The 13,800-nt window shown below is 43.0% G+C and overlaps 1 protein-coding gene across 3 annotated transcripts in view; it reads left to right on the top strand.

Annotated features, from left to right (window-relative positions):
* atp6v0a1a (ATPase H+ transporting V0 subunit a1a) overlaps positions 1-13,800 on the top strand; it is a 30,797-nt gene that overhangs the window by 12,928 nt on the left and 4,069 nt on the right. Inside the window, exons 10-19 of one of the 3 annotated variants that reach the window (XM_053615257.1) lie at positions 7,605-7,817; positions 9,910-10,060; positions 10,163-10,302; positions 10,690-10,853; positions 11,184-11,274; positions 11,363-11,481; positions 11,662-11,878; positions 12,206-12,313; positions 12,419-12,526; positions 13,708-13,725. In XM_053615257.1, the coding sequence (XP_053471232.1) occupies positions 7,605-7,817; positions 9,910-10,060; positions 10,163-10,302; positions 10,690-10,853; positions 11,184-11,274; positions 11,363-11,481; positions 11,662-11,878; positions 12,206-12,313; positions 12,419-12,526; positions 13,708-13,725 (1,329 nt within the window). The remainder of the gene's footprint in view (positions 1-7,604; positions 7,818-9,909; positions 10,061-10,162; positions 10,303-10,689; positions 10,854-11,183; positions 11,275-11,362; positions 11,482-11,661; positions 11,879-12,205; positions 12,314-12,418; positions 12,527-13,707; positions 13,726-13,800) is intronic. The other 2 variants (XM_053615266.1, XM_053615276.1) reach the window with 2 other exon arrangements.

The following is a 13,800-nucleotide window of genomic DNA, read 5'->3' on the forward strand; positions in this document are numbered from 1 at the left end:
AATATCAATAGAGTTGATATTTTTCTGTGGAGAAAGTAAGTACACCCTTGGCCTCAGAAGCTAGTATTGCCCCCTTTAGCAGAAATAAGTTCTTGTAGGCGTTTTGCATAAGTGTCCACCAGGTTTGCTGGAGTTTCTGACCACTCTTCCATGCAGTATTCTTTCAATTGCAAGGTGGTTGAAGGTTTTCTTGCATGTACTGCCTGTTTCAAATCTCCCCACAACATTTCAATAGGATTCAAATCCAGTTACTCTGACCAATCAACTCTATCTTGGATTCGTCTGTCCAGAGCGCATTATTCCAAAAGGCCTGGTCTTTGCCTATATGCTCATTTTCAAACTGTAGTCTTGCAAAGGCTTTTTCCTGGCACGCCTCCCATGCAGGTCAAATTTGTACAATCTCTTTCTGATTGAACAGCTGCAAGACTTACTAGCAGATCCTGTGATGAAATTTTGGGGTTCATGGAGACTTCTTTTTGCATCAGACGGTCTGTTCTTGGGCTGAGTTTGCTGGGACGGCCAGTCCTGGACTAATTGGCAGTCGTTTGAAATCTGCGCCATTTGTAGATGATTTTCCTCACAGTGGAATGATGTAGTTCAAATAATTTGGAGATCTTTTTAAATCCCTTGCCAGACTCACAGGCATGCACAACCTTTTTTTCTGAAGGTCTTACAGACCTCTTTAGATCTTGGCATGATGACTCCACACACCTCAATAACTAAGGGAACAGCAGTCACTAGATATGAGACGGGTATAAATAAGACCGGTTCCATCTGCACTCCCTAAGCAGGTTCTAATAACTGGCACCCAATCTTCAACACCTGATTCTAATTTTATGGACTTGAAGGTGTGATAAATGTAGGGGTGTACTTACTTTTCCCATGTGACTGATCTATTTTTTTTGTTGTTAATTTAAAATGTGGAAATTGCGACAGAATGTCAATTTTATGTCTCATTTGATAGAGTGTATCAACTTTATTAATAGGCACTGTTTCAAAGTAGATCAGATGTTTACTGTAAATAAACAGAAACTAATTGGGGTCACGTCACACAACGAGAGAGGGCCAGCTCTCGCAGCTCTTATAGTCTGATGATGTCGTTTAAGTGGAAGGGAAGAAAGAGGACATCAATCTGCCTAGTGGTTATTTAAACAGTACCTTTCCTTCTGTGTATGTGTATTGTATTTTTATTTGTCTGTCTTTGAGAGAAAGAGAGAGAGAGAGTGTGTGTGTATGTGTGCACGCGTGCGTGTGTGCATGCATGCGTGCAAACTTGGCTCCCTGTCTCTGTTTGTGTTTCTATGTATGAGTGCTGACCGTTGATACACACAGCTGCCTGCCCTTTTTATGTCAGTTTACATTAACCTTCTTGTATGAAAGAGCTTCTCCCATGCATGCTCACAGACTGATCATAGACCGTGTTAAGTCCAAACCAAAAGCTTACGCAGTGTCTAAACGAATAACGTACACGCGACCAGTTCCAGAGACAAAATGCGGAAACGAAAAATCGATACGATCGATTGCACACGTCAGAGTTCATCTGACTGGCGGGCTGAGGTGGGTCAATACAGCAATCCAGGCTCCGTGCTCCTATAATTAGCCTGATTTTAATTTTGTGAGTGAAATCAGGGGCCTAGTATACTAATGAGAGTAGATTAGATTGCATAAAACACGTACACACGCGGGACAATAAACGCACCCTAGTCTGACCACTGAGGCTTTTATTCAAATCTTTCCAGCTTTACTCAGGTATTAAGTCAATTCAGGGAATCAAAAAGAGCACTTTCTGTCCCTTAAGCCTACTGCAATTTAGTTCGTGTCTCTCTTATTGGTGCTTGAATACAGGACGGAGCTCCGTCGGCTATAAACGGGCATTCTCTCTCATCAGCTTGCGTTTTGTTTCTCTCTTTTTAAGTAGGGTTGTCAAAAGTACCGGTACTTCGGTACCAAGTCGGTACTAAAAAGAAAAAAGTTGACTGTACCAGATTTTCATAAGTATCGGTAGTACTAGCAGTACTGAAGCGCTGCCTGACAGGTGGTCAGTCGGGAACTTTTCATGGGTGCACCGTGGAGAAGACCAAAAGCATCAGCAGCTCCGCCGGTCACCATGGATGTGTCCGAAACCACATACTTACCTACTATATAGTAGGCGAAATACATGTATTTCTCTCGGACGCTCGTTTTCCGCTTTCGGTGCTATTGCCGCTAAGTGTGTAAAAGCCGCGCCGCTAAAATTTATGTGCGGATAGATTAACCGTGCTTTAGGAAGAGTAGCTGCTTACCCACCAAGCATGCCAAGCATGTCTCCAGACCTAAACCCTATTGAGCATCTGTTGGGCATCCTCAAACGGAAGGTGGACGAGCACAAGGTCTCTAACATCCACCAGCTCCGTGATGTCGTCATGGAGGAGAGGAAGAGGACTCCAGTGGCAACCTGTGAAGCTCTGGTGAACTCCATGCCCAAGAGGGTTAAGGCAGTGCTGGAAAATAATGGTGGCCACACAAAATATTGACACTTTGGGCCCAATTTGGACATTTTCACTTAGGGGTGTACTCACTTTTGTTGCCAGCGGTTTAGACATTAATGGCTGTGTGTTGAGTTATTTTGAGGGGACAGCAAATTTACACTGTTACACAAGCTGTACACTCACTACTTTACATTGTAGCAAAGTGTCATTCCTTTAGTGTTGTCACATGAAAAGATATAATCATATATTTACAAAAATGTGAGGGGTGTACTCACTTTTGTGAGATACTGTATTTCTCTCGGACGCTCGTTTTCCGCTTTCGGTGCTATTACCGCTAAGTGTGTAAAAGCCGCGCCGCTAAAATTTACGTGCGGATAGATTAACCGTGCTTTAGGAAGAGCAGCTGCTTACCCGCAGTATTTATTCAAGCAGTTCAAGCAGGTGAGTTTAAAATGATGGCAGCGGTTGCATTATGAATGTTGTAGCGTAGTTTAATTGGAGTGTATCATTGCTTACTTAATGTTAGCATACGCACGTTTAATGCTAATACGATCAGGAGTCCTTATTAACCATTTAATGCTTTAACTTTTATTGGGGTGAAATAAATGGGAGGACATGATGGGGTGTACTAATTTTATACACCAGAGGCTTTTTTGATGACCGATATAGCTGGAATTTATTGTAGAAAATAGCAGTTGTGTGGCTAGCACTGTTTGTCAGTCAGGAAACACATTTCTGCTCTTGTGTGGATAGCTCCTAGTTGCTTTAATAATGATGTACTTGAAGTACAGAATGGCATTTTTAAAAATACATTTTAGATTGATATTTAACTTTTTTAATAAAATAGTGTGTTGCTTAATTAGCATGTTTTTGTGTTTTGCTTTGGTAGCGAGTGCCGTGGAATTTGACTGGTATTGATACCAACTACTGAAATTGTGGTAGGGTGACAACCCTATTTTTAAGTTTAATTAGCTTTGAAACGATAACGTATTAGAACAAACACGTTAATGTAAACCTGTGATTTGAGTTACAGCTGGCAGTGAAAACTTGTCTTCAAATAGTACAAGTGGAACGTATTCGCTATTTGACAAGCGTGCCAGAGTATTATTAGAGCTCCTGGAGTATTGCAGACCACTGTAACCTCGGAATAGGAGAGTAGGCCTACCCTAAAACACTAAAAAAAAAATGGGAATACTACAAATAAGGCTTATGCAAAAAAACTAAACAAAAATAAAAAAACATGCTTTTGTTTGCATTAGCACCTGCTACATGTCATCATAAAAATGATCGTAATGGGATGATTATGTTAGAGGTAATAGTCTGTCTGAGATTCTTTGCTTGACCCGTGTTAGGAAATCGAAGGCTTAATGTCACTGGGTGTGTGCGGTCTTCTGCTTGCCCACACACATAGTGACCATAGCTACAGACACACACTCCCACTGTCTTGCATACACACACACACACACACACACACACACACACACACACACACACACACACACTCTCGGAGGATGTCGCCCTCACACCTGCTCAAATTCATATACGCCCAGATTTGCCAGACAGTGCGTTGGATCAGAACCAGCAGCGAGACGGATGCCGTCACCTTGCCAACAGTCCCTTATGTCTCTTGCTCATCCTTACACACACACACACACACACACACACACACACACAAACACACACCCACCTCTGAATGGCTAAGTGCTCTGGAGTGTCAACGGATTTCAGGCGCTAAATGTTCGATTTTATCAAATAGTTGTGATAAAACAGCCTAATAAACCTTGCAGCAGAATTCGTTTTGTGCAACAGGATAGCTCATAAGTAAGGAATAAAACACTTTCGAGTGTGCTGTTACAGGAAAATAATCAATGTCGGGGTGGTGTGATGCAGACTGATGCAATGTCGAGTTACTGACACGTTTAAAAGTCTTTTATTCCTCTTATGCTATATTGACTTGCCTATGATTATAACTTTTTTCTTTATTAAAGAATTAACTTTTTTTTTTTTTATCAGTTTATAGTTCCATTTCATTTCGTGGAATGTCGCTGAAACAAATTACTTCCTGTTTTATCACTTAACAGCTATAAATAGTCGTTCCCTCACCAGCCCCCCTCCCTCTCTTTTTTTTTTTTTTATTTTTTTTTTTTAAATTCTCTTTCTTGAAGTTATTTAAGTAAAATTTACATGTTACTGAAAAAACCACAAAGGCCTCCATCTTGAAGACTTTCCAGTGGCGGAAAACGTACGGAAGCTGCTTTACCTCTGAACGTAACACAGAGCTGACGCTGGAGACTGGTGAATAAACATCTCCTTAAAGAAAACGTCACCACATGGAAAGTTACACAGGTGTAACACACAGGCAGATAAATGCCATTCAGCTAACTATAGCTAAGCACACACACACACACACACAATCTGCTGAGTGCCAGCTGACTCACACCAGGCTGTTAACAGGATTATGTACGTCCGATATGAATCATGGATTAGGGAGCGAACTGAAATTAACCTAGAGGATCCGTCCTGCCACCAGTGTTTGTGTGATTGCTCAGGTCTCGGTGATAGCAGGTTGACCAGTGGAGCCATGTACATGGCTGAGCAGAGAGCAGAGTATATTGGGTGTGTGTCTGGCATGGTACAGGGCCGGCCCAGGAATTAAGAGCCGTCTGGTTATGTGCTGATCTGGCTGATCTAACTATCGCGCACATTCTCCTTCTCGCTCTCGTATCCACCACTTTCTCTGTCACCCAGAGCCTATAGGGAGAATCTGTTTCCCCAAAATAGACCTGTGCTATGCTGTTTATTCAGACTCAGCCCAGGTCCTTATGCGATCTCTGATGAGAAAACCAGAGAGACGCATACAGTACAGCCGTACATGGGCCCCGAGCTGCCGTGGACAAGTGTGCCTTGTTACATAGGATCATGGGAAATAATATCCTGGTTAGCTCAGATTAGAACTGGGTTCTTTCTTTTTTTTTCTTCTTCTTCTTTTTGTCATTACGCTGAAAATTGAGCTTGTATACTGGTAGGCTACAGGGTACGCCCTGAACCGTTTTTCCACCAGGGACCAGTTGGACAAACAAGCTTACGTCTGGTATTCAGCTATGACGGACAGGTGGAACAATTACACCTAGCCAGACGTAAGGTTAAATACTAGAAAGTTTCTTTGGCAACCACTTCCACCATCAGCTAGTTTGAGCATGCTTTTACATCCTCTGCTTTTCCTTACGTCTTTAAGTTAAGGATGCGCTTTCCATGCGTTCCATTGCTAACCATTGGTTGCGAAGTAGCAACTAGCAGTTTTGCTCAGTAACTGTTACTGTTCCTTAAGGAAAAGTAACCAGTAAGTATTTTAGTTTGATGTCTGTCCAGTAGGATGATGATGATGATGGTGAGCACTGCCTGACACGCTGCTCCAAAATCTCCAGAGGTGTTCATTTGGGTTGACTGCACCCCTACGTCTCTATGTGGACATGACCAGACTGTCAGCAACAACAGTCCATGTCCTGCGTTCACATTCGCCGTTCATTATTGTGTACCAGTAATGAACCCTCTTTCAGAGTGATTTAGATCTTTTCCTTCTTGCCATCTTGATCCAAAATGGAGGTCAACTGGGCCTACTCAGCATTTTTATACACGCTGCAGAGCATGGCATGATGTTAATTGCTTAATTGTACCATGATATACACTACCGGTCAAAAGTTTAGAAACACTCATTCTTTATTTTTATTTCCCCCCCCCACATTTTAGAAGAATAATAAAGTCATCAAAACTCTGGAGTAACACCAGTGGAACTATGGGAATTATGTCATGATTAAAAAATCCAAAATAAAGCAAAATAATTTAATATTTTAGCATCTTCAAAGTAGACATGCTTTTTGCCAAGAATTTCCAGAAATGTATTCTTGGTGTCTTCTCGACTGATTTCTTGAGGAATTTCCCTGAGATGCTTTTTAAACAGTATTAAAGGAGTTCACACCTACGCTGGACTCTTATAAGCCGCTTTTTGGAATATTTCACTCCGAGTCGTCTGTTTAAAAAAAAAAATATTTTTTTGTAAATAAAATGTTAGTTTTCTAATGAATATGTCGGCACAATTATATTTTTGTGTACAGCAACGATTTCATTTACATTTATTCATTCAGCGGACGCTTTTATCCAAAGCGACTTGCAAATGAGTCAATACAAGCAAAGCGATAGATCAAGTGGAGAACAGCACAAGTAGTGCTGCTGTACAAAATCTTTAAATTGAGTTCTAGAAAAGCAAAGTGCGCAGAGTAGAGGTGTAAGAGCCAGAGTAAGTATTTATTTATTTTGTTATTTTTTTCATTTTTTTTTTTTTTAAAGGATAATGCGGGGTTGGCGTTTTAGGGGTTAGTTTAGTAAGTGCTCACGGAAGAGGTGGGTCTTTAGCTGTTTTTCGAAGATAGTGACGGATTCTGCGGTCCGGATTGAGGTTGGAAGTTCATTCCACCACTGAGGGACGGTTAGTGTGATTCCAAACATTAAATCATACACGTTCAGATCAAAAGGTTTTTTAAGATCACGAGAAACACGGCAGTCGAGTGCCCACAAACTTTTGACCGGTAGTGTACACCGATCAGGCATAACATTAAAACCATATAACATGTGATTATCTCATTAAAATGGCACCTGTCGAGGAGTGGAATATATTAGGCAGCAAGTGAACAGTCAGTTCTCGAAGTGGATATGTTGGAAGCAGGAAAAATGGGCAAGCGTAAGGAGCTGAGCGACTTTGACAAGGGCCGAATTATGATGGCTAGACGAACGCGTCAAAGCATCTACAAAGCGGTATAACGTGTGGGGTGTTCCCAGTATGCAGTGGTTAGTCCCTACCAAAAGTGGTCCACTTTATGTTTCTCTGCTCATTCGTTCAGGTTTTCCCCTTTAATGTGTCAGCGTTGTGTATGTATTATATGGATTATATGCACAGGTATGATTTAAGACGCGTGCTAGCCTAAACATTCCCGTATCCGTGAACGCTACCTTCACCTTGACTGCTAATTCTTGCGTTTGATCATTTCTGTCCCATTTCAATTCAGTCCTGTGTAAGATTCTTCACCGTGTGTTTGAAACACACCTCCTTTCCTCACATTCCTGTCGCTTCTGTTGTTTTAGGTGCTGAATCAGACAGAGGATCACCGACAGCGCGTGCTACAGGCCGCTGCTAAGACCCTGCGTGTGTGGTTTATTAAAGTGAGGAAGATGAAGGCCATCTACCACACGCTCAATCTCTGCAACATTGATGTCACCCAGAAGTGTCTGATCGCTGAAATCTGGTGTCCCTTGTCTGACCTGGACTCCATTCAGCTCGCTCTGCGGCGAGGCACTGTGAGGAAACACACACACACACACACATTTGTTGTAGCTCACATGTCTTGTGTTTATGAATGTAAACCTCATTGTGCAGACATAATAGTGAGTTTATTTTCTTTAATAAATGCCGTTATTTTACATGCGATTTCCCATATCCAAAATAGATTAAATCAAGGTTTACTAGAATATCACTTAGATTTGACTTAGAATGATATTTGTGTGTAGGAATGCATGGACACACATATTTAGCACATTATCACATAGGATGACTCATGCCCAGTAAACACACTCTCACATACTGCACTCTACACCCACCCACACACACACACACACACCCACACAGATAGTGAGCTAGATGTTAGGAAGGAATGCCCACATGCTCTAAGGGTGACTCATGAGTACACTGAGAGCAAACCTTAATTCCCATTTCCCAATGGGAATAGCGTCTGAAACACAGTCACGATAATTACGATATTAAACAAACGATCCTGCACAACTGGTGCACAGTTTGTCGTCCAGATCTAGTCAGAATCAAGGAATTCAAAAGGACAACTGTAAGACTAAAATAAGGCCATCTACGTGCGGAACGAGGTGGGTAGAGGAAAGTGTTCATGAAGATGTTCGTTTTAACTCGGCCGGAGTTAAAGCTGCCTTTCGGCCATGCTCCAGATCGCTTTGCTGTTCTGCTTCCAGTTCCTCTCAGCACCGCTGGATGAACTTTAAATGTACTTCATCTTCCAGAAAGTAGAAGAGAAACTAATCCGAGGAAATTTCATTTCCGTTTCTTTATTTTTGTATATGAATATTTTATTATCTTCGTAACTTTCAGTATTCAAGTTCCATGGAGTATAATGAGGCTAATGTTATGTAAGAATCAGGCCTGTGATTTATTTGAATGGCATAGTTTCAGGATTGAGGTACTATTTAGATCTGGAGCCAGGCTTAAGTTTGTAGGTATTTAAATAGATAATCGTTCAGGAATAGCATTTGGCTCCAACAAGGATGTGCTTGTCTGGTTCTGCTCGTACTTTATGCCCGTGTGTGTATATTAGAGCGTCTCTGTGTGTCTGGATTGAGATTCTCACACTTCACTGTCAGCTGGATAGGGAGAACACTACACCATGGAATTCCCACCCACGCATAGGTTACCAGATCACACGCTAGGCTGTTCTCCCTGGCTTCCCTGGTTCTCGCATACATACACACTGCACAGCTCGACAACCTGGAGAATCTAGCGATGGATAATTTACGGTTGATTAATCCGCAGTCATCCGTGTCCCCCCCCCCCAAATTATCTCTAAGTTTTCAAGCCCCACTTTGTCAGTCCATGGCTCTAAATCTATGGAAGTAAATTCGTGCCAAAAGTATTGCACGTAACTTTTCAAGAAACGAAAAAGAATATACCAAAAAAAAAAAAAACCCTCAGTGGCAAAAATTTCACGTCTTCGTTTTCACTAAATGTTATATAGCACTTTTATCCAAAGCGCTTTACACTGTGTCTCATTCACCCATTCACTCACACACACACACACACACACACACACACATATCAATGGTAGCAGAGCTGCCATGCAAGGCGCTAACTTGCCATCAGGAGCAACTTGGGGTTCAGTGTCTTGCCCAAGGACACGTCGGCATGTGGAGTCACGTGGGCCGGGAATCGAACCGCCAACCCTACGATTAGTGGACAACCCGCTCTACCACCTGATCCACAGCCGCCCACTAATCGTGGTTAATGATTGCACTGCAAGAGTTTTTGTTTAAGCTCCACAAGTTTACATTTGCCATTCCAGCACGAGTCTCACGTGTGGACGGGCTTAACAGCGGTTTATTTTGGCAGTGCCCCCATAAACCACGATCGGCGAAAACGAAGCTTAGAAAACCGTTGACGAAGAACGCTGTCTATTTGAAGACTATGTTACATTAATACCACTGCGTTCACTGTTTTCAGTTTCAGAGGGTTATATTTTGGTTCGTTTCGTGAAAAGTTACGTCCAATACTTTTGGCACAAATCTTAATATATAAGATTTTATATATAAGATATGATGTATAACACACACGCGCGCTCTCTCCCATATAAATCCACCATTTTCTCGCTTCTCTCAGGAGAAAAGTGGTTCCACCGTTCCTTCCATCCTGAACAGGATGCAGACCAAACAGACTCCACCCACCTACAACAAGACCAACAAGTTTACCTCTGGCTTCCAGAATATCGTGGACGCATACGGTATTGGCAGCTACCGAGAGATGAACCCAGGTACCCCACCACCTTTCAGCAGTTCATACTGGTACACAGCGTTGGCATTTTATCCCTGTGCAAAGCTCGCGTGAGCTGATTGTGCGGTTGATTTGTGTTCAGCACCCTACACTTTCATCACCTTCCCCTTCCTGTTTGCCGTCATGTTCGGGGATCTGGGCCACGGCTTACTGATGACCTGCGCCGCTCTGTATCTGGTTCTGCGAGAGAGTCGGCTCAGCGCTCAGAAAAACGACAACGAGGTATCACACACCCACCTCCATCTATCCGACCTTATATTTCAGCCTTGTCACACCCATCTGAATGAGAACATCATCATTCTTTAGGTATTAAACTAATACATGTTTAACATCAGACAACAGAAAAAGGCAAAGTTTGAAACATGCCAATACTCTTCCCCTGATAAACCATCCTAGAGTGCAACTTTCACAGGGTGTTTTTATTATAATGTGCACATTGGTGTCAAAAGCAGAAGTGGTTCTACAATATGCTGAAACTTTAGCAGCAAGGAACAAAACAGATGATGTAGGCACTAAATGTTCTCACTAATTCAGCTCAGCCTGGTGAAAACAAACATTGCTCTGATGTTTAGCATAGTCGTGTTCGTTGTCGTTTTCTCTTCCTGCCAGATTTTCAGCATGGTGTTTGCTGGGCGTTACCTTATTCTCCTGATGGGGCTTTTCTCCATGTACACCGGGATCATCTATAACGACTGCTTTTCCAAGTCGCTCAACGTCTTCGGCTCCAGCTGGAGCGTGCGGCCCATGTTCGAAAAAGGAAAAGGCAACTGGACGTGAGTCCTTCACTCAGAAAGAAAAGCCTTACTGAAATAACTCGGTACTGATTTCAGGCCCAGAGCACATAAACTGCGTGCGAATTCTTGATACTGATTGGTCAGAGGGCTGCAAGATAAATCACAGGCTTATGGTAACGCACTCCTAATGCGTAATCGTTTCTATAGTAGCAGCTCATTCACTGGTACTTTGGTACTAAGACAATCATATAATCGTTGATGTTGGGAAGGTTTTCTGTGAGGACCTTTGTGAGGAAACGTAGGATAAAGTGGGTCTCTTGGAGAATATATCAGGGTCATTAGTAATTGATGAGTGTTCTCACTCTGCAGCTTTGAGATTCTGGAGGAGAACAGGCTGCTGCAGTTGGACCCCGTGGTGCCAGGAGTGTTTGGAGGACCCTACCCCATCGGCATTGACCCGGTATAAATCATCACTACCAGCCATCTCTTTCTACTAGACTGGAGTTCCGTCTTCTTCCAGCTGACTTACTTTTTCTTTATCTTCACAGATCTGGAACATGGCCACCAACAAGCTGACCTTCCTCAACTCCTATAAGATGAAGATGTCCGTAATCCTGGGAGTTACTCACATGCTCTTCGGAGTCACTCTCAGCCTCTTTAACCACATGTATGTTCACATTTCTTCTCCTGTTACCATGCTGTAACCGAAAATCGTTCACGTTCACGTTTCAGACGCCAGACATGTCCTGAACATTTGGAGTAACAGGAAATTGTACTGTTTTTTTCTTTTTTCTTCACGATCTAAAATGGGAATGGATGACCTCTGATTGAACCTGAACGTGTGTAGCTACTTTAAGAAGCCTCTGAACATCTGGCTGGGCTTCATACCCGAGATCGTGTTCATGAGCAGCCTGTTCGGTTACCTGGTGCTGCTCGTCTTCTACAAGTGGACCGCATACGACGCTGCGACCTCCAAGGAAGCTCCCAGCCTCCTCATAGCCTTCATCAACATGTTCCTCTTCAACTATACTGACCCTACCATCAAACCGCTGTACAGAGGACAGGTAACACACACACACACACACACACAGAGACGCACACGCTCTCTCTCTCTGTCTGAAGACATCAACATGTCAATATTCAGTTATAGTCATAGCGCCACCTACTGCCAACAGGAAATTACATGTTTTACATCGTGATACACTCCTAACAACATATAAATGCTAAAAAAATGGAATGGCGTTACTCTGGCATAGCAGTCCCAACGCGTACCCGGGTGTGAGGGCCGGTTCAGAATTAATTCTCTCTTGTTTTTTGACAGACAGACTAGAACGTCACAGAGTGTGTTTATCTCTCTCTCTCTCTCTCTCTCTCTCTCTCTCTCTCTGTAGATTGTGATCCAGTGCCTGTTGGTGGTCATCGCTCTTTTATGCGTGCCCTGTATGCTCATAGTAAAGACGCTGGTTCTGCGCAGGCAGTATCTGTGGAGGAAGCACCTCGTAAGGCCTTGACTCACAAGAATACACTTAAATATCTATTACTCGTGCACGTCCGTGCGCACGCACAGCAACGTGTGTGTAGCCTGTGGTGTCCTCCGTCCTCAGGGCACTCAGAACTTTGGGGGGATCCGGGTGGGCAACGGCCCTACAGACGATGAAGCCGAGATCATCCAGCATGATCAGCTCTCCCAGAACTTAGAGGAAGAGCCAGAGGTGAGAGTCTCTCTCTCTCTCCCTCTCACACACACACACACTTACTATCAGTTTAGCTTCCTGTTTCCTTTTATATCTTTCTCTCTTTCTGTCTCTGCCTCATTCTTTCTATATCTCCCCCTACCTTTTATTTACTCTTTCTTTGTCCGTCTCTCACATTTCCTCTTGCTGTCCCTTTCCGTCTGTTTCATTCTCTCTTCTTTTTTTTCCCCCCTGTATGCCTCCCTCTCTCTTTCTGTCTCCCTCCCTCTCTCTTTCTGTCTGTCTCATGCCCTCTATCTCTTGCTCTTTGTCTTTCTGCCTACTGTACACATACTGTCAATTTTTTGCATGTTTGAAACTAAATAGAAAATAAGATATAATTTTATAAAGAACATAGAAGTGAAATCATTTGTAAAAGTAAAGGATGTTTTTGACTGACAGCGATTGATTTTCAGCTTTTTTTTTCCCTGGATGTTTGTGTGTGTGTGTGTGTGTGTGTGTGTGTGTGTGCGCCATCAGGTTATGAGAATGTGTCTTAGGTAATAACACTCTGTGCCGTTTGTTACATCGCAGCAGTATTCAGTGTCAGAGCTTCGAGGCCTGTCTTCATTACACTTTTATTTATATTTTTATACTTTGTTAAGCAACTCCACGTTTACTAAGTCACAAATCCGAGCTCTGCCTTTTCAGTCATGTATGATATCAGATGTAAACGATCGTTTCCAGTAAAGGTTGGCGATCGGAATGGCCAGTTAATCCCGTGGGCGATGCCGCTGTAGTCAGCAGCGGGCAGACACTGGCGTGCATTCCCGTCACTGAGAGGATCCGTCCTGCATACCAGCGCCACCGCTAATGTGGGTTAGCCTGCTAGCTCCTGCGTCTCCAAGCAACCGAGCTCACAAACAAAACAGCCTCCCAGCCAGCAGGGTTGCACAAGCAGATATTTCAAACGTGAATCACGACACCATTACTCGCTCATCTAAAAACAGTTGTGTTCGGCATCCACCATCTTCCCAGCACTTTCCTCCATTTACTCTCGTCCTTCTGTTTTTAACCTGCATATAACGTTTTATGGATTTAGCACTGTTTTCCTAATCTCTCCTTATTGCTTTCCTAGCACTGTTATAAACCTTATTCTAATCCAGTGTGTGTGTGTGTGTGTGTGTGTGTACGTGTACGTGTGTCCGATTTCCTTCAAGCAGTCAGAAGAGGAAGTGGTAAGAGCAGAGTTTTGCGTACACCATCACTTTTCTCAAACCCATCCCCTTGTGTGTGGTTGTGGAGGGGGGTGT

Source organism: Ictalurus furcatus, chromosome 2 (genome assembly GCF_023375685.1).
Source record: "Ictalurus furcatus strain D&B chromosome 2, Billie_1.0, whole genome shotgun sequence".
Lineage (NCBI taxonomy): Eukaryota > Metazoa > Chordata > Actinopteri > Siluriformes > Ictaluridae > Ictalurus > Ictalurus furcatus.